General features: G+C 39.3%; 1 protein-coding gene across 1 annotated transcript in view; it reads right to left on the bottom strand.

The window, feature by feature from the left end:
* Positions 1-21,847, bottom strand: part of Vps41 (VPS41 subunit of HOPS complex) — a 127,747-nt gene that overhangs the window by 68,983 nt on the left and 36,917 nt on the right. Inside the window, exons 5-6 of the mRNA XM_069998503.1 lie at positions 8,090-8,164; positions 1,299-1,361 (exon numbers count right to left, since the gene is read on the bottom strand). Of these exons, the coding sequence (XP_069854604.1) occupies positions 1,299-1,361; positions 8,090-8,164 (138 nt within the window). The remainder of the gene's footprint in view (positions 1-1,298; positions 1,362-8,089; positions 8,165-21,847) is intronic.

The following is a 21,847-nucleotide window of genomic DNA, read 5'->3' as shown; positions in this document are numbered from 1 at the left end:
ATTTTTTTTTTTTAAATTTCTGTTGCCTAGGAGTGCTTTGGAACTTCTTTTTAGGGTTGTATACTTAAAAACTGGGTACCCTTAAAATGCCCCCATCTTATTCAGCTGTGATTATCTACTGTGTCTTTAAAGGAGACTCTCCATCTTGAGGTCCTAAAATTTCCACAGGTTTCTACTGGATGTATTACTGACTTAAATTCAAGACCACATGAGCAATACCCTTATGTGAACTGTCCCTTGTTCCACTAGATGGCATTCCCACAGACCACTGCCAGAGCAAGAACCTGACTCAGTCTCATCAACTCCATTTGTGATCACTCTGATCCAGGATGCCTCTAAGTCTACAAAGGAAAGGCTCTCTCTGCTTACTCTGTTCTATTTAGAATATGTACCATCATTTTTTTTATGGAGCTCCTGTAACATCTGGAGTCTCACAGGTACTAGATAGTCTCTCTTCTCCCATCCCTCCAGTATTCATTCTCGATTATATTTAAACTACCCTCCATTCTGCCTTCTAAAACATGTCAGATCCTATCTCTCCTTCACCTATGGTCAACAAACATTTGAATAAACAAGTGAAAACTAACAAGGTCCACATCCTCTAACAAGTCTAATACTTCAGTGTAACTGTTACTTAAAACTGGTCTTCTGCCTCTTGTCAGCCCTGCAATCTATATTGAATTAGTTTCTTAAGCTTAGCTTAGTTTAAGTCACTCTCGTTCTTAAAACACTTGCTAATTTCTCCTTGCCCATTAGATGGAATCCAAATACCTCTGGCTCCAATACAATGCAAGCTCCCACCTTCTTCGACTGTTGTCTTGCCAAATCAGAGCTTGATACAGCATCTAAACTAGACCATTTGCTACTCACTGAACACAGCTTGAACTTCCAGCTTCTGCACTTCTATTCTTCCATGGAGAAAGTCTGCTTCTAAGTGTGACACTACTCACAAATTAAAGCTCAAATATCACTCCAAATGAAGCCATCACTCCAAATGAACAGCTAAAAGAGGCTCTTTTCAGTTTGGGGTTCCTTAAAGCTCTTTTTGTATTTTCCAGTCTTTAGTTACAGATGTTGGTGTGTGTGCGTGTGTGTATGTGTGTAAGTGACTTCTAATAAGTGAAGTCTCCAAGCACAGCCTAAGAGCACAATCCCATCATATGCTTCTTGCCACCCACACAGTACCCAAAGGTATTGGTGTAGCATAGTGATGAGTGAATCAGAAGTAACAGAATTACCATAATTTCAATCCCCGAGCTGAGAAATTCTTCGAAAAATTAAAGCTTCCTAATACTTACTTTAATGGGACAGTCAAATGTCTCGTGAAATTCTTCTCCAGAATATAGTCCAAAAACCTGCACCTGTAAACAGACCATGCCTTTCATCACCATAAGAAGACAAAAGCTGCTGAGTCAGCAGAACATACTATCAATAATTTTAGAAAGTAAGAAAGACAAGTAGAACACTTAATAATTCCGAGCCCATGTAACCACTACTACATATCCAATGAACTCAATCCATTCAGGGAGACAGTAGCTACTGTAATTAAGACTTTATAGGATTCCATTGATAAGAGTCCCCACTATTCTACAAATCTGTTTTAGTAAATGGATTCAACTTTTAAAAATGACACAGGTATGAAAAGCTTATTAATATTCTTTGAATGAATATCTCATTGGCTATTCTTAAAGCAATCATTTTTTTCACCCCTTAAGGAGAACAGAGCTTCTTTCTTGAGTCATACATATATAAATCAGGCACCTAGATCAATGTGGTTGGTATGAGAAAAACTTCATTTACAATCTTACATGGAAAATACTGAGAATGTATCAGGGAAAGATGTAAGTTCCTCCTTACCAATTCCTACTTTAAGGCTATTGCAGGCTACTTTATTCATATCTGTATTTTCCATGCAGCTTTGCACATGTTTATGACACAAATCTAACCCTTCAACCATCACCCAAATCAAATCCAAACTGGGTGCAGTAGCATACAGACACAATCCCAGCACCTAGGATGCTGAGACTAGAAGACTATGAATTAAAAGCCAGCCCAGTACATAGAATAATTTCTAGGAATCCCTTGGTGTCTCTACAGTAAACAACACTTCATATTAACCACTACCATACAATCTATCACCATGCATGAATAAGTCATGATAAGGTTTAAATTTTATATAAACAGAATCACATATTATCTCACTGGTTCTTCTACTGGACATATTCCTTGTACATTGTTATATATAGCAGCAGTGAATTTTTATCATTGCTATATAGTATTTCAATGTATCACTATATCACAATTCATTTCCAGATTGGGGCTGTTATGAATAGCACTGTTATACACAGTCTATAATACCTGCTCAAGGCTAGTGCTCTACCACTTGAGCCACAGCACCACTTTCAGTTTGCTGAGCAGTTTATTGGAGATAAGAGACTCATGGATTTCATGCCCGGGCTGGCTTTGAACTGTGATCCTCAGATCTCAGCCTCCTGAGTAGCTAGGATTACTGGTGTGAGCCACAGGGCGCCTGCCTTGTTACTTGTACTCTTTTAACAGCAGAATATGAGAACTCCAGAGGTTCTCAAAGACTTGGAGCTAACTAACAGTATTAGAAGCAATAGAGACCCCAGTGAGATCTCCTACTTAATTAAAAAGTGCAGCTATGCTAACACAACCTGTCTTAATTTACATCTCTAAATGCTTCAACAAGCTTCATCTCTGATTATATTCATGGTTAAAATCCCCAGACACTGAGGGCTGGACCCCACCCTAGACAAATTAAATTACTTCAATTTGGGATGAATGCCATTTGTGAAGGCTCCCTAGGGACAATACACAGCCAGAGTTGCCAAACTTGGTCCTCCTGGGGCTCTCAAAAAGGCCTAGTGAGGGATGGGAGTAAACACCACCATGCTTGTTTAACGAACAATTCTGCAGAAAATAAACCACTTGCCTAAAGTTCTAAAAATTGTAATCACAAGACTTAGGACCAGAACTCAGGCCTTAGAAGCCTGTTTTTCTACATGAGATCTTTATATAACACAGCCTAAAATCTGCAAGTAAGAAAGACATCATTCCACATGAAGGATTAGAAGAGCAGAGCAAAACAACAAAGAAAAGTCTTAACTATCTGCCAAACTTCTGAGATTGAAGCTTCAAGACAGAATTTGAAACAAAATAAAGCAGATTACTCATTTAGATGGCTATCTTGCCTTCTACCTCCAGATAGTAAGTAAGGGTAATTTTTAGAAAACAGTGATAAGCACAAGGACTGAGAGTCAAGTGAAAAAATTAAATTATGAATTGCCAGGGATAAAAGTTCCTTTAAAAGTCATGAGTCCAGGGCTGGGAAGGTGGCTCAGTGGTAGAGCGCTTGCCTTGCATGCCTAAGGCCCTGGGTTCGATTCCTCAGTACCACATAAGCAAAAAGAAAAAAGCCGGAAGTGGCGCTGTGGCTCAAGTGGTAGAGCGCTAGCCTTGAGCTGAAGAGCTGAGGGACAGTGCCCGGGCCCAGAGTTCAGGCCCCACGACTGGACCCAAAAAAGAAAAAAAAAAAAAAAAAAAAGCCATGAATTTAGGAAAATACAATAGTACAGTGATGAAGAGAATAAGGTGTATTTGCAGAAGAATGAAAAGAACAGAGGATGGCACCAGCACTGCTCTCAGTTGGCAGGTACTGCATTCCTCCCTCCTGGGAACTAGTCAGGGCAAAAATCATGAAACAAGCAAACAAAACCCAAAAGAGTACCTGATGAAGGGAGCAAAGTGAGATTAGAATTCAACTCAAAGCTGGACTCATGCCTTCAATCCAGCACTCTGGAGGCTGAGGCAGGAAGATCAAGAATTTGAGGCCAGACTGGGCTATATAGCAAAACACTGTCTCAAAACAAACAACCATGAAACCTAAGCAGAAAACAAGGAAGTCAACTTCTATTCTTGAGCTTGAGTAACACTCTCCTTGACTACAGAGAAATAAACTTTATACAGCGCATCAGCCTCAGAATGGAGGTGGTTTATAAATCCATTGGTGCTTCAGTAAATTTCATTAATGTGAAATCCCAGCCTAATGTAAGTTAGGAAATGAATATGTGGTGATAAAACACAGTTGACATGCTCCTGAGCAGACCTCCCAACTGCCTGCAGAGGTAAGGTGGGCAGCAGAGTGGGTGGGCAGCCCAGGCAGTGGACCACAGGGCTCTGCTCCTGCCTCTGGGTGATATTGCCTCTGGCTTCACCAGACTGAATTCCTTTGAAGAATTGAGAATAGATGGAACTGAAGTAATAACCAAAACTGTACCTGAAGTAATACCTCAGTATATGATTCAAAAGGACTTATTGCATTCTAGACAAAATGAAGAGATAGCAAAACTAGTCATAACTTAGCACAATTACAAGGAGAATTTATGAATGCTGCTGTCTAAGCTGCAAGGAAGGACAAAACAAACATACATCTGAGACTTCTTAAAGCAGTAGGCTGCATCAGACATGTCTCCAAAGGGTCAGAAAAAGGCAACAATCATCTCCAAAACTTTGAAAACATTTCCACCAGAATTTTACACTAGAGGCTAGTTTAGATATAAAGGTAGTATATGTGAGAAATGAGAAATAAACCTGGTAGACAATAAGCTAAAAAGTTACTTATAAATCTATGTCAGTAAGGTGAACTTGAAAGGTTGCTTATGAACATGTTAATAAGTTGAAATTGAACATACACATAGATTACATACAATATATACAATGTGGGCATGTGTGGATCCCCCAATTTAGAACTCAAAGAAAGCTATGAGAGAAGAAGACCAGAAGCGAGTACCAGCTCAATCAACTATAGTTTAATCAACTGCTAGAATTACAGCTCTACAAATGAATGCAAACATCAAAGGTCGTTATTGAAATATTGAAAATTGTTTGCTCATGAGGCTTTTTTTTTTTTTTTGGTCAGTTGTGGGGCTTGAACTCTGGGCCTGGGCACTGTCCCTGGGCTCTTCATCTCAAGGCTACCACTTGAGCCACAGAGTCACTTCCAGTTTTTTCTGTTTATGTGGTGCTGAGGAATCGAACCCAGGGCCTCATACATGCAAGGCAAGTACTCTACCACTGAGCTACCTTCCCAGCCCCTCATGAGTCTTAATGTAGTAAACAGAGTAAAACTTACAATGGCCCTTCAAAGGTGCATTGGAAAGCAAAAATAAGAAAAGAAACCTCTAGATATTAGATCAGAAGACCTGTGGCCTTTCTGATTTTATCTTTATGATCACTGTGTCCACATCCTTTTTAACAAGCTCCTCAATTTTCACAATAATGGCTGGTCTATGGTAAGGGCCACTTTACACAAACATGTTCACTGTAAGATTTTCAGTTCTATTAATGCTAAATAAAATATATGACAAAGTCATTTTTCAAAATATGTCACATCCTTAAAAAAAAAACTAAAAATAGACTACCCTATGACTCTACCACTATTGGGCAAATATCCAAAGGAACGTAAGTCAATACAAAAGAAAGACACCTGTATACTTATACTTATCATAGTATTTTTCACCACAGTAAAACTATGGAATCAGCCATTGTGCCCAACAATAGATGAATGGATAAAGATGACGTTGTAAAAACATATTATGGAATATTACATAGCCATAAAAAAGGTAAAATCCTGTCATTTACAAGAAAATGGGTGGATTGTATCATATTGAGCAAGACAAAAAAAACCCTCACAACAAGATATCATATATTTTTTCATTCATATTTAAAGCTAGAACTAAAAGATAATTCATGAACTTGGATCTACATATGTATTATTCCTGTATACGTGATTAGACAGAACAAAAGTCTAAAGGGACTACTTAGGAGAAGGGAAAGTGGAAGGTAATAAAGAAAGAGGGTGAATAATTTTGAGATATACTGCAACTCAACCAAAGCTGTTATCAATAAGGGCTAGGAGTAGAAGGGAGAGAAACTGGCTCTGTTGGGGGATGAGTACCAGTGAGAGGGAGTTGGACTAATGAGGGTGAGAGAGGATGAAATGGTCAAAATAGACTGCCGGCATGTGTGAAAATACAACTCCACAAAACCTATCACAAGTCTATATAAAAATATAGCAGTGAAAGCCCCTGCTTTCACTGTATTTGATGTTGGTATAATTTGTGGAGGGGAAGGGAAAAACAAATCATTTAAATAGGAATACAGGTGGACCCATTGTAACAATGAGACGTACAAGTCGCTATGTCGAAAATGAACTCATTTTAACAATGAGACGTACAAGTCGCTATGTCGAAAATGAACTTTACAACTTTGGTGGGGGGCGGGGAGGAGTGTTGGATGGGAGGGCAGGGGAAGGATGGGATGGGAAGGTGAAACTAAGGAGGAGGCTACAATGCTTGATAAGAAATGTACTCATTATCTTGTTCATGTAATTATAACTCCTCTGTACAGTATTTTCACAATAAAAAAATATATAGCAGTTCTACATTTTGCTCAAATATGAAACCAGAGGTGTTTGCCCATAGGTGTCATCATTTCACACATCAGAGTCTTTACACAGTTATAGTCTTTATATTTAGGATCTTTAATAACAACTCTTTAAAGCTCTGAAAGTGTCTTGAAAACATTTGTTTCTGGGGCTGGGAAGGTGACTCAGTGGTAGAGTGCTTGCCTTGCATGCATGAGGCCTTGGGTTTGATTCCTCAGCACCACATAAACAGAAAAAGCTGGAAGTGGCACCGTGGCTCAAGTGGTAGAGCACTAGCCTTGAGCTGAAGAGCTGAGGGACAGCGCTCAGGCCTAGAGTTCAGGCCCATGACCAGCAAAAAAAAAAAAAAAGAAGAAGAAAAAGAAAAAAAAAAAGAAAACATTTGTTTCTAACTCCATAAACAAATATTCTTGTTTTAATTAACCTGGTACCATTCTGGAAAGAGTTCCTCAAATTGACAAAAAAAAAAGATTACATTTCTTTGCAGTTAAATACTAGGCGCATACATACGTTTCAATAGTATGATTGATTTTTCTCAATTTCTGCACAAACCAGCTCCTCTCCCTCATTATCACGCTCACCTCAGAATTTCACAAAGTCCTGTAAAACCTGATATGCTTTCAAAGACTCTCTGGGAAACACTAGACTGAGATATAGAAAAAAATTTCTTATGCATGAACAACAGAGAGAAACAGGTATCTCTTTAACATTGAGTATACTGTTTTTAATTTACTCATTTTCATGGTCTACTGAATTTAAAGCACATAAAAATATTCAATTAGATTAGGAAATTTCTATTCAGTAAGGAATACATGAGGTTTATAATGACAATGCAATCTCTTCTTAAACTTTTACTTTTCAAAAGTAGCTTAAATACACAGTGCATTAGAATTTTATCATTGCAAACTAACATTACAAAAGACTTCCATTGACTTAAAAACAAAAAAGACATTCTTCTAAGTGGAAAATCAATCACCACAAGCACTAAATGCCACAGCTCAACATCAGCAAGAAGCACTGATAATTGTTAGTTATACACTGCAGAAATGATGTATGTCCTCAGCCAAGGAAGTAGGTGCCAGGATTTTAGAAAACTGTACATATATTGATTTTACATTTATTTAATGTGGCCATTGTAAGACACTTTATTCTTCTGATAAACTATGATTGCTTATCAAAAGATTCTATAATTCAAGAGTAACATTCATAACTTGTGTGTGAAAATGAAAACCACCAGCCCACAGAAATCATGCCCACAAAATCCAATTTTGTGGATTTATGGCAGAGAGGAATTAAACTACTGTCTTGCAGGAGCTGCAGGCCAGTCACTGAAGTCTAAGTGGCACTCAGTAATGATTAAGGTGACATGCCACCCTGCCACAGCTGTTAATCAGCTTAATACTAGTTAGATTATTGACATTCTTGTAATTACTTTTCCTAAGGCACATTTGTGCAAAATATATTTTACTTTAATTATGAGCAATCGGAAGCAAGTCCGATACTCAAAGAAAATAATCAAGGTTCTTTCAATGCAGAGGAATAGGAAGCTGAGTGCAGTTCTGATCACCTGGGGTCAGGCATGATCACAGGCCAGAGAAGTGGGACCACCTCTCCCCATACCTTGCCATCCTCGGAACACACGCCCATGTGCTCTCCACTCTCATCCAGGCTAATCTGGTTTATCTTCACGGGGCTCTGAAAAACAAACCAAAACCAAAAGGATATGTAAAACCTCAGGAAAAACAGGTATCAACAATAAATGCTTTACTTTATTAACATTCACATGATAGAATCAGTGGTTTATCTGTTTACATGCCAGAGTTCATGACATATTTTGTTTTGCAAATAAAAAAATAGTGACATGTTTAACATAACTATAAATGCAGCTTTAGGGTGTGTAGTCTAGGATTCCTGTGCCTTTAATATAGTACTCTCCATGTATGGCTATGTAAATTTTAAAAGTACTTATTACAATTAAGTCATTTTCATAAGTCAGTTCTTCATTTGAAATACATGTGTCAGTAGTTCAACAACCACACGTGACTAGGGGCTGCTGAAAAGTCACAGAATCTCATATTATCTTCTCGATGCAGGAAAATCTATTGGGACAGTGGTGCTGTACACCTACAAAGCAGACCCAAAGCAGAATGAAGCCAAGAAATCAAGTGCTCAGTGCAAGGTTCTTCATTTCAGCCTATATTTAGGGATGTGCTTCATTTTCCATACACATGTCAGAATGTAAGTACTTCATTCCTGGACTCTGTGACCAAAAGATTCATGGTCTGTCCTAACTGTATCATTTCCAAAGACCTGCATACACCTTCTGTTTCCAATCTTGGAAGACAGTGGACCTCTCAGGATGGTACCCCCACCTCCTAATAAGGAAAATAAATCTACATGAAACTACAGAATAGGTACATAGAATTACAGAATACATCCTGACATCCTGTCCAAATCCATAGCAACATTTTGTGGCTACACCATACAATGGTCTTCCGAGGACAAACTTATTACACCACCATGCCATTGAACAGAAAGCCTGTGTTGTAGCATATATACACTAGTAACACTAAAACAATCATGACTATGAGGCAGAACATGCTCCTTCCCTCATCTCTACTGGCAACAGACTTTTTTAAAACTTTTTTTCTGTTAGTGATCAGTATTCATTGATTCATTTCCCTGACTACTAATAAGCATAAGCATTTTTCTAAGTCTATGGGCCAATTAATTTGATCTTGTATAAAATATGTATAAAATGCTCATTCACATCTTCTGCCCATTTTTCCTTACAAGTATGTTTCTTTTTTATGTTCATCCATACCTTGTATATCTAGTCTTCTATATTTTTGCAACATGGTATTATATTATTTATTATATTATAAGCCTTTAAATCCTCTCAGAAATCATTTTTTTAGAAATAGATATGCATCTAGCCTACTCTTGAAATGTGATTATCATATAATAAATATTTACATACACACTGCCAGGTACAGTGGCTCAATGCTATAATTCTAGCTACTTGGAAGGCAGAGGCCAGCTTAAGATCAGCCTGGGCCTAAAAATTCATGAGACCTCATCTCAACCAATGACTGAGCATGGTGACATATGCCCATTATCCCAGATACAGAGATAAGTAGCAATGGCATATATGCCAGGAAAGTTCAAGTAGGAAGATTGCAGCCCAGGTCTACCTGGGTACAATGCAAAACCTCCATCTCAAAAATAACCACTGCAAAAAGGAGCTAGAAGCATGACTCAAGAGGTAAAAGGCCTGCCCTAGCAAGCATGGATCCACAAATTCAGTACCCAGTACTGCTAAACTTTATGAGTTTTCATCTTCAATACTGATTTAAGTATAGAATATGTATATACACATTTTGGCATTTGGTAAGGTGCAGCCTGGCCTATTTTCATATTTTCCTTGGCTTTTCTCAAGATTTTAATCTTCTATGCAAATTTTAAAATAAGATGACCTCAGTGTTGCTCAAGTTGATGGCTGTAGTTGAATTCTAACTTTGTTTATCCAATCAGAACATGTAACACTGCTGGGAATGCCTCTTTGCCTCTATGAAAAGATGTCACAAGGTCAGGTTTTCCTTTGAAATTTCTGGCCATTCCATTTCAGTCATTTTGCTGGATGGTCCTTATCTCTGATTCTACATCTCAATCAAGTCTTTATTTTTCTTACATTTTTTAAAATTTTTTATTTTATTTATTTATATTTTTTTATTTATTTTTTTGGTTGGTCGTGGGGCTTGAACTCTGGGCTTGGGTGCTGTCCCTCAGCTCTTCAGCTCAAGGCAAGCACTCTACCACTTGAGCCACAGCACCACTTCCTTTTCTTACATTTTTATACTTATCTTAAGTACTAGTAATCTTCTCCAGGGCAGAAATGACTCCTAAATCGGTAGCTCCAAACTGAACTCTCCATATTCCTGACCAACATGTAAGATTTACTTATTTATGCTCTAGCATGCATGCCTAACAGGCATTGTAATTAAAATGTATCCTAAAACTAAGATTCTCACCTTTCTTCATAGAGAGGGTCTTCTTTGTTTTGAGTTCTTGGTTGGTGGTGGTGTTTGACTGTACTGGGGTTTGAACTCAGGGCCTTGTGCTTGCTAGGCAGGCACTCTTCTCATTTAAGCCACAACCTCCAGGTCCCTGAGAGGCTCTTCGAATGTGGTCTGCATCTCAGTTAATGCCTTCTACCTTTCTGCTTGCTCCAGGAAAAAACCCTGGAGACATTTCTTACTCCTAATCTCGTTTCCTATTCTATATTGGATCTGTAGGCAATTCCTGTCACCTTTTCAGGCAAAATTTATCCACAATGCTCTTTGGCTGATTTTTGAACTGCAGCCTTTCCCAGAATTCAACCTTTACAAGAGTATAAGAGATTTCCAAGAGGTCAGCGTGTCCTGAATCTGATCACCAAAAGAAGACTCTCCAGCAGAACTCGTGATCTGAAGAACAGTGCTCTCAAATCATGAAGTTAGGATCACTGCAGGTTCAATGTGACCCAATGTTTACAAATATTGTCTCGTTTAGACATACATCCTTTAGGACACTCTGAAATATTAGCACCAGTTATATCTGACTGTAAAACATTATTATTAAGTTGCCCCTTTCGATGTTCTGCTACCTTTCTACAAGTATTTATGGTATTTGTAATCAGAAGATAAATATTTCAAAAACCTGATTAAGCAGCAAACTCATTAATCCCAAAACAAAAAGAAACCAAAATAAAGATTAACCATTAAAGCCATCTTTCCAGGGAACTATAGCACATATTTTTATTCTGCATCATCACTATGCATATTCCATTTACATAAAAATTCTCTAACATTTAATAAAGAATAAGATTCAATAAATAATAGGATTTCAAATTACAATTGTCAGTGGTGCTTGCAACCAGCCTGCATCCATAACCATTGCTCTCGTGCACAAGAACAACTGCCTGACATATCTGCTTCCTCTGTATCTGGAAACAAAGGTACACACACAAGAAAGGAAGCAGGATGCCCACAAGCTTGAAGGGAAACCTGGCAGAGACAGAGAGATCCTGGTTTTCTGTGCCTTTTGCTGTAACAGCTGAAGAGCGGAGAGTCCCACCTCACACACAATTTGAGATGCACATTTGCAAAGACACACTGCAGCAGACATGAAAAAGGGAAGGGGACCAAAGAAGACCAGAGAGAAATGGTCTCAGCTGTATTTTCCATTAGCTACAATTTTGTTCCTAATGGAGATATGTTTGGAATTCTGGACAATATAAGGGAGTCTGCTCAAAAATCAATAATGTCAAGCTGACAGTATAGAACACATGAAAGTGTTTCCTCAATAGAATAAAGAAAGCAGGAGGGGTGACGACCAGAACATACCACTAAATCCAAGTCCCCTACAGGTGGTCTCAAGTTCCTAAATTTAAAGGAACAGGTACACCTCATGTGATAATCAATTACCTAATAAAAATGCTTGAAATAAACACACTTAGTATGGATTATGCCAGCTCTTCAGTTAGGAATAAATTCATGGTCATTTGAAAAGCTGCTTTTAATGGTGTTCTTCGTGGCAACTTCTTTTCCCCTGACACTGCCCCTCATCCCACCTAAGCTATCGGCCCCCCAACTGTGAACCTAAGAAATCAATCTGCTAATGTATAATTTGTAAGGCTCCTCTGACTAACAAATGGATAATTGATTCCTTCACAAATGCTGCATCCCCATGGACATAGAGTGGAAAGAATAAGAAGCAGGAGACAGGATTTCATTTTCCTGCTCTCAGAGATCCACTGGTTAGCAACCTCACCGCCCAAGGCAGCTGCCTATGCAGCCTCATGCTGTTTAGTCACAGTTAGTGAGCAAGCCACACTTTCACTCCAAGTGTGAAAAGCAAAAGCCTGTCCCTTTGTCCTTGGGGAAGCTCATCTTTCCCCGTACTTTACTCTCTTCTGAGGAGACACCCTGGAGGGCTAGCAAGTACCCACATGGACTGAGAAGCCGATCATAGGTATTTTACAAATCAGCAAAACAAAAACAAAAATGTTCATTTTCTCACTCACTCACTTTAAAACCATCAGGGCCCCATCTTTAACTAAAAACTCTCAATCTTTAGTGTCTATAAGAATTAATCTCTACTCTAAAATCCTTCTTAGATTCAAGGCGGGGAATAAACTAAACAACCAAGCAATCTAGAAACCAGGAAACTTTTGTGAAGCTTTCCTGAAAGTCTCAAATTACTACTGGTTTAGTAAGACTAAGAGAAGATCTGTAAGGCTCCAGGTATGTCCTCAGCAGAACTGACCCACACTGTTCGTAGCCTTGTGTCCCTGGGTTGCTCCCTTGTACTAGGACAACTGGCTGATGTTCCTATCTCTAAAGTGTCGATTGCTCCAGCCAAAGTCACCAGGACCTTCCTGAGGCTGAAGCAACAGGAGTTCATTCAGCCTTTCTGGGCTTGACTGCTTTGACATTGCCTCCAGCAACCCAGAGAAGCTTGAGTGGGAAGATCACAGCCCAGCATAAAGCAAGACCATACTTTGAAAATAAGTCACCAAGACCTATCATTCAGCCCTATCAATGTCTCTCTAATCTCTCTCTCCATATAGCTGAAGCAGATGGTCTCCTAATGGGTGTCACTTTCCTAAACAAGCCAACCACACCTGGATTTCCCAAACGTGCCAACCTTTACCTCCAACACCCCATTCACTACACAGCTAACACTGAAGTCGTCCTTCTAAAAGTTAGGAATGCTGTGTCCTGTGTAAAGCACAAACTCCTGAACAAAGTGGCCATACACCTTACTGTTCCTCAGCAGTGTCTGTAGGACTACTATCTCAAGATCACTTATCTTTCTTTGTTGGAGAAAAAAAAAAAGCTCTGTGTGTGTGTGTGTGTGTGTGTGTGTACATCAGTGCTAGAAATAGATCCCAGGAGAAAAAAAAAAAAGCTGTGTGTGTGTGTGTGTGTGTGTGTGTGTGTGTGTGTGTGTGTGTGTGTGTGTGTGTGTGTGTGTGTGTGTGTGTGTGTGTGTGTGTATACATCAGTGCTAGAAATAGATCCCAGGAGAAAAAAAAAAAGCTCTGTGTGTGTGTGTGTGTGTGTGTGTGTGTGTGTGTGTGTGTGTGTGTGTGTGTGTGTGTGTGTGTGTACATCAGTGCTAGAAATAGATCCCAGGAGAAAAAAAAAAGCTGTGTGTGTGTGTGTGTGTGTGTGTGTGTGCACATCAGTGCTAGAAATAGATCCCAGGAGAAAAAAAAAAGCTGTGTGTGTGTGTGTGTGTGTGTGTGCTTTCTTTGTTGGAGAAAAAAAAAAGCTGTGTGTGTGTGTGTGTGTGTGTGTGTGTGTGTGTGTGTGTGTGTACATCAGTGCTAGAAATAGATCCCAGGAGAAAAAAAAAGCTGTGTGTGTGTGTGTGTGTGTGTGTGTGTGTGTGTGTGTGCACATCAGTGCTAGAAATAGATCCCAGGACTTTCCACATTCTGTGTAGGCACACCCCCATTGAGCTACACTCCTAGACTCTATGGATAATGTACAGCTACCCTTTCACTCTCAAGTCCTGATTTAAATAACTATATGATCATCCTACTGACATTCATTATCTGGCTCCACCTACCTCTCCAGGCCCATTTCTAGCCAGACCCAAAAGATTCCAGCCACGTTGATTCCCTGAAATGTTCTCTTTAACTCCATGTCCTTGGCCTAGAATATGCCTAGCACGTCCCTCTTCCACCTTTCTCCCTCCTAGAAAATTCTGTAAACTCAGCAGCTCACATGCAAAAGCTCAGTGAGGCTGATCAGAAGAATGAGTAAGAGTCTTTTAGTCTGAGGTTCAACTCATGTAATCACAACCAGGTAAATAAGTAAATGGAAGATCTGGAAGAAGACAACTAATGAGGAGAATAGATGAAAACAGATGCAGAATTTTGTTGCAATGTCATTTTCCTAAATATAAGAAAAAAATTAAAAACTAGTAAAGCCTCAAAATAAGTACAGTACAAAAAGTTAATGGATGGTCCTTCTGGGCCCCAAGGTTCTCACCATCAACAACTGGGCTTGAGTGGCTGGTAAAGAGCTGCCAGTCCACCCTGTCAATCACGCCTCCGCCATGCCGAGGAAATTCCCTAACTGAAACAAATATTCAAGGAGGTGTCCTCTTTGAAGGTTTTAAAGACCATGTTTAAAGATCACTGAATAAATACAGATATTAATTTGAGGTTCTCAGACTGATAATCCAGCTTTTAACAGGAACTGTTGTTTCTGCAGATGTGGACAGTACTTTATCAAGAGTAGAGGATTCCAACTTGAGAAATAATTAGTTAATTTATAGATCAGAATAGTCACTTATTTCCCACAAACAGAGCAGGTTAAGTTGTAAAATGTGGCATAGGTGGTCATGTTACCTGGCTATGTGGCGATGTGGATGAAATACTGTTATTCCATGAACAAGCATTCATCACCAATCAATCATCAGTTTATCCTTTCAGAAGTTTACTCTTATGTATGTAAGCAAAGCTGATTTCTAAGTGAGAAGTACTTGAGGTAAGGTACATAGTAGTTAAAAACTGAGCATCTCAATATTGCCTTTTTAATATATTACATATCTTCCACTGGAAGTGATATGAGCCACACTGCTAATCCAAGAATTCATAAATGCTTCCCAAATATCATGACCTACTCAATTGTACACAATTCCCTCACAGCGATTTCAAAGCTGAGGTGCTTCAAGTAAAGTAGCTTTATGGTTCATGAGAACAGTTACAAAATTAATGTGAATAACAAAGAGGCTTAAAATATGAACACACTACCATATTTATACAGATCTCCAGGCAGCCTTAATAAATATTCTAACTTGCCTGGAAAAAAATTAACTTTGGTAGGTATCTTTATTTAACCACTTAATTGTTAATTCCATCCCAATGATGTACAAATCAAAATACCCTTAAGGTAATGATTATGCTTTGTTTCAATCCAAACTAATATCCTAAAAAGCATTGAAACAAATAAACTTATCTGGGAGTGAGAGAAATAGAAAGAAGTTTTGAGAAAGAGGCATTCTGTTGGGAAAGAATATAAAACCACTTCCCCCAATCACTATGTCATCACTGTTTAATGACTGAGTTTACATTTTCTGCATTTGAGAATGCTTAACATCAGTTTTTGCTAGTCACTCAGATATGCCTAGAGTTTTTTCCCTTTAGCTTTTAAAAATATTTTCTGATAAAAAATGTTTAACTGCTTGCCCTCCAAGAACACAATAGATTTAACTGAGATGTTGTAAACTTATACAACCAAAGGCAATGGCCATCTACACCCCCTGTACCTGGTGTCCAAGACCAACAGCCTTGAATGTATGGCTGACTGGTAGAAGGCTCAGTTATTCACCTGCTGCTCACCCTGCCTGGACACTACAACCTCAGCAGAAGCCGGGCACAGAGAGTCCTTTCTGCCTGCTGAAGACTTATTAGATGGATGTTCGTTTTCTAAATCCTAACAACCTTTAAACTCACAGGGAGGATTTGGAAGGGATTGCCTCCTAAGAAGCTGGCACACTGCTGATTCCCAGAGCTGTTTTCCTTTTGTTAAACTTCATCTCTGCCTATGCCTGCCACAACCCTGTGGACAACAGTAGGAGGGTGACTTGTACACAACACCAGACCTGGAGACAGTTACTCACAATCTGAGCACTAATTACTTCTAGAAAAGGGAAGAAAAGGCTATTAATGAAACACATTGCTTTTTCTTTACACTGTGCTGGACACTAGGAATCTGGTGGTGTATAAAGGACCTGCGGGCCTTGTCCTCATTATGCCTATGAATCATAAATAGTACTTGGGTACCACAGACTCTGTGGTTGTCCTCTGCAGTGAGATGGATGAATAGCAAATCTAGAAATGGAGCTTATAGATAGATAGATATAGATAGACAGATAAATAGACAGATCTATGTCTCTCTCTATACATATATCCACCAAAGATATTTAGGGAAAATGACAGGAAAAGAAAGGATGTCATCAAGTCATGAAATTATTTTGAGGGAGTCAAGGAGACCAATTCCCTAAAAACTACATTTAACCAAAGAGCAGCGAATATCACTAAACACCCTAAATGACAGGAAGAGAAGTTAAGAAAGTGGACAAACCCAACCTGCTGCCTCCAAGAAGTCTGTGGGCACCATCTGTGATCCCACTATTTCCTAATTAGCATACTACATTCCAGACCCTTACATAACTAGGTACACAAATGAGCTAACCAAGAACAGGAGTTGAGTTTTACTCCTTCCCCATCCCAAGCACATGCTCTGAGACTGTTTGCTAAATGAATAAGAAGCAGCTCTTAAATACAGGAGAAAAAAATGTACTTTTCTGCCTACAGTCAGAAAGGACGACAGCATCCCAGAGAAAACAGAACTCTGAATGTGTCTATGGGCAGAGACAGGAAAGCACATTGAAGCCAGAACCAAAGGACAAAGTGTGGCTACAGAAGGTGCTGTGGTGCAGAGAGGCATGGAGGTGGGAAGCAGAAGTCCTGTATGTGACATCGGAGAGCTGCTTTATTCTAAGGATGTCAAGGAGTCACTGGAGCATTTTCCGTGAGGAGAGGAACAAAATCCCAGCACCACTTGGGGAAGATTACTGGGGAGGCTATGTGAAGGATGGATTGGCAAAGACATAAAGTGGGGAGATCAGTCAGGTTTTACTGCAATAACCCATGTGAGATTCAATAAAGACTTGAACAAGGGTGGTGGCAATATACAGAACCATCGGAGGAAAGTACAAGCTAAAAGAGCATCAGGCGGATATACAGAGAATAATGGAGGCAGATGAGAGAGATCAAAATCACAGAGCTGGAAGTAAACACTGAAGGCAGAAAGGAATGGAGTCTTTGGGAGAGACAACAGTTACCAGGGGTCTGCAAAGACCATGTCTTAGCAACTAGGCAGAATTATTTTCTCCTCTGGCTTCCATAATTAGATTAAGAAAGAATAGGAGACTTTGTCTTACAAGTCTACTAGATTGCATAAAAAGAAAGTAATGAAAAAGAAAACAAGATTTTCCATCTAATTAAAAGGCTGGCCTTTGGAAAGACCCTACAAGAAACTATGTTGTCTGCCCATGGAGCCAGCACTCAGCAGAGAAAGTCCAACACTGTCTCTTCACTACCAATAGTAACTCCCAACACACACATTTTCATGTCACATGACCCTTGACCTGAATTATTTAAAGTAACAGTTTAGCATGTTTCAGCATGCAAATGAGATTGGCAAAAGATTGACATGGTAAACATATGACTTCTGCAGTCAAGATTCCCAGAGAGTCCCCCCGCCTCCCTAGGCTGTCCCATCCTAAGGGGGCACCTCTGAGGATGAACTTCATTACCAAACACAACTCAAGAACTTTAACAATGCAGATGCCCACAGGCAGCTCTGTTTAATTTCTCACTCCACAAGTTAACCATTCTGTCAATGAGAAAGGTGAAGTCTGTTAGGAATGAATTTCTCACTTCTGTTTCCAACTCAATAGCAGCAGCAATAGTAACACATTCTAAAAGAAAGTGAAACCTTCATTTTCTATGAATTAGGAAAAATCACATAACTAAAAAGAGGTGGGACAACTAGTTTAAATAACTAAAAACAAATTATTAAACAAAGAGAAAAATGCCTGTTTTTCTAACATAAGAACTTAGCTATACTTTTACCCTAAAAATTACTGTTATAATGCTCTCTGGAATAAAAACACTGCTTTACTAACTTCCAGTTAGATGATTGTCTAAGTAGCTTATTATATCCCAAATGTTCTCAAGCAGCCTACAAGCCCAGCACCCATAACTCACATCTGTAATCCTAGCTACTCAAGAGGCTGAAATCCGGAGGATCAATGCTTGGGACCAGCCTGGGCAAAGTCTGCTAAACTCCATTTGCAAAATAACCAGTAAAAGCCAATCTGGAAGCCTGGCTCAAGTGGTAGAACACCAGCCTAGCAAGTAAGCCAAGTGAGCCTTAAGTCCCTGAATTCAATTCCCAGAACCAGAAAAGCATCTTATAAACCAAGTCATAATGTCTCTATTAAAAAGATTTCTGAAGTTGGGCTGGGAAGGTGGCTCAGTGGTAGAGTGTTTGCCTTGCATGCATGAGGCCCTGGGTTTGATTCCTTAGCACCACATAAGAAGAAAAAGCCAGAAGTGGTGCTGTAACTCAAGTGGTAGACCAGGAAAAAAAAAATTCTGAAGTCACTCACAAGATCTACACTGGTCCCACTGTAAAAACCTAGTTACATAATTAAGCAAGTTCTTAAAAAACTATTTGTACTGTGTAATAAAAGATACTTAACCCTCCCAAATAATCAAATTAGCTTGGGTAAACTACTGACAATAATAAAGTTGAAATTTTGATGATTAGCTTGATGTAAAAGCAGATGCTTTCTTAGAAGTAAACTGCAAGTATTGTCTTCAATGTTGCTAATTTTTAATGTCATTTCTGCTTGTAGACATTGAACTTGTTAATTACAAATACACTGAGAAAGTACACAACCCTCAAGACTAAATAGCCGCATTAGTAACCAGAAAAATACAAACTAAATCAATGTATTTTCCATTTTCCAGAAGTCTAAGTGGCAATTAAGTTGGTTGTTGTCAGTCTTGGGGCTTGAACTCTGGGCCTGGGTGCTGTCCCTCAGCAGTTCAGCTTAAGGTGAGCACTCTACCACTTGAGCTACAGCACCACTTCCAGTTTTTGTTGATAAGAGTCTCAGTGACTTTCCTGCCTGGGCTGGCTTTGAACTGCAATCCTCAGATCTCAGCCTCCAGAGTCAATAGGATTACAGGTGTCAGCCACCAGTGTCCAGCCTAACAGTTTTTTTGTTTGTTTTTGTTTTGTTAGCCCTGAGGGCTGAATTCTGGGCCTGCATGCTGCCTCTCTGCTCTTCAGCTCAAGGCTAGTAGCTCTACCATTTGAGCCACAGCACCACTTCCAGCTGTTTTCTGCTTATGTGATACTGAGGAATCGAACCCAGAGCCTCATGCATGCGAGGCAAGTACTCTACCACTGAGCCAACTTCCCAGCCTGGCAATTAAGTTTTGAAAGATAACAACAGCCAGTGTTAGTGATGAGTCACAGGACTATGTTCTCAAACTGTGCTGGTTGTAACATAACTTGGCAGAACCTAATTACAGGAGAATCTCAATAGGATCTGACCTAGTCATCTGACCTCCCTGACTTTATTCAGGAAAAACAACTGGTCACAAGATCCCTTAACCCACCCAAGGATGCTCCCTCTCAAACTGTTCCAGGATTTAGTATTACTCCTTCAGTGAAGGGAACACAGCAGTCTTGGCTCTTCAACAACTCTACCATGGAGCAATAACAGACCTGTATTTTTCTTTGAGAAGCTTGTTCTGTATTAGGGTGGGACCCACGTATTTTATCACTGAGACACCAAAAATGCCCTAATCTGTTTCACCTTCTATGTGTTCTGGATCTCCCTGCCAAACTATCTCCCCTCCTGAGTATCCACCTCACTTATAATCTATTTCATGCTCTTAGGCATTACTACAAAGTACAACCACAAGGTAGTAAGAGTACCAAGGGTAGTCAGAAGGAAGGAAATCTGCAGGCTTTGAATAACAAAGCCTCATTCTACCAGTCTACTGCTAAGTTTTAAGAGTCATTTTCTACAAAGTTCTAATTACTCCAACCCTGACTTTGAAATCAGTGGAATGCCAGGGAAATTACCTTCTGTGAAGAAATATTGGACCTCAACTATTTAAGGGACAGGTACTCAAGAATGATTACCACAACATTCTGTAAGTATGGTGACGCTTTACTCCAAATGGGAGAAACATTCTTCACATTGTGTATGTTTTCTTAGCCATTTAGATGAATAGATGCCACCAAAGTTATCAAGACATTTAATCCACAAACATGAGATTATTTTCAATGCGTAAAAATTGGAAGTATAAATTTCCTGGCATCATTTATCAAAAGTTTGAGCGAGTCCCATTTAAATAATTCTCAACTCATTTGACACATCTTTTATCACTCAAAATACTGGGCCCAAATACAGAATACGAGAAACTGAGAGGTGTCAATCAGCCTTAGGCAAGCATTACAGGCACTTGTATATTTGGGCCAACAATGTACCACTTTGATCATATCAAAAAACCAGGCTCTGCTTCTCAATTAATGATGCCACATCTATAATAGGACTTTACAGATGGTATTTGCTAAGCAAGTACTGTCAGACCAATGGGAAAGCAGAGCTTCTTTGTTCGAGGTTTTAAGTTTTTTAGGTGTGCTAAAGATTCTTTCAATGAACAGTAATTTCTATTTGACACTGGCCACATGATCAATAAGCCACAAATAGGTAGGCTGCTCCATGGAATAATGAGCATGCACTACTTGTGTTAACTCTCACATAGATAGTCATGTGCACACAATTCCCTACATGTACACGCAATAAGTTCAGAGGGGAGAGAATGGGTGATGTGGAGCAACACTCGTGTGGCACTCAACAGTGGAGACACACTGTGAGAGGTATCCTGTTAGGCAACTTCATGGCTGTTGTGACATTACAAAACTCACTTTGACAAACTAGGTTGGCTAGGACAGTTTCAAGAGACACAACCTCACAGGACCAAGTAGCCTATGAAGTCCATCCTTAACTGAAATGTCCTCATGCATTAGCTCAGACAACTTTGATCAATTACTATCACTTTCATCAAGTTTTATGCTGCATACTGTGGACATGGAGAAAAAGTATACAAAGAAACTATCCTCAACAAGCTAGCTCTCTATGGGGAGAGCGAATTTAGGAAAATAACCTCAACTAGTAGACCAACTGTGCAAGTGGAGGTTAGCCAGAGAGGATAAAGCGATCTAAAATGTAAAAAAGTTGTAAATGTTAGAAATGCAACTTAAGAAGCTAAAAGGACCATGAGAATTTGAGGACTGTCAGTATAGAGAGAAGGGGGAGGTAAGATAAGCATTTCCTTTACTCAAACATGAAGAGAAGGGTAATTCCTCAAACAACATTTATAGATCAATACAAGGAAGAGCAAAGCCTATTTATATTGGAGATAATTTTTCTTTGCCAAAGAAGAAACAAAGGGTCAGGAGTGCAGTACAAATGGTGACCACATCCCAAAGTCCAGAGAGAAAAATAAAAGCATAATCATTCACAGACAAGGAGCTGGTCATAAAAATGTCCTTTGAAACCTAGTAAGGACATGACCTGGCAAAAATGTCTAGACATAGAAAGAAGGTCTTCTGTGTACGTACCACAAGAGGAGGCTGAGAGAGTGAGTGGAAAAGAACACTTAACCAGAACAGCTCATGCCCAATACCCCTCAAGATACACCCAACTAGGCACCTCTTATATCTG

Source organism: Dipodomys merriami, unplaced genomic scaffold (genome assembly GCF_024711535.1).
Source record: "Dipodomys merriami isolate MVZ:Mamm:240054 unplaced genomic scaffold, mDipMer1.0.p SCAF_104, whole genome shotgun sequence".
In the NCBI taxonomy this organism is placed as follows: domain Eukaryota; kingdom Metazoa; phylum Chordata; class Mammalia; order Rodentia; family Heteromyidae; genus Dipodomys; species Dipodomys merriami.
The sequence above is the reverse complement of the archived record's forward strand: the minus strand, read 5'-3'. Positions and strand labels throughout refer to the sequence as shown.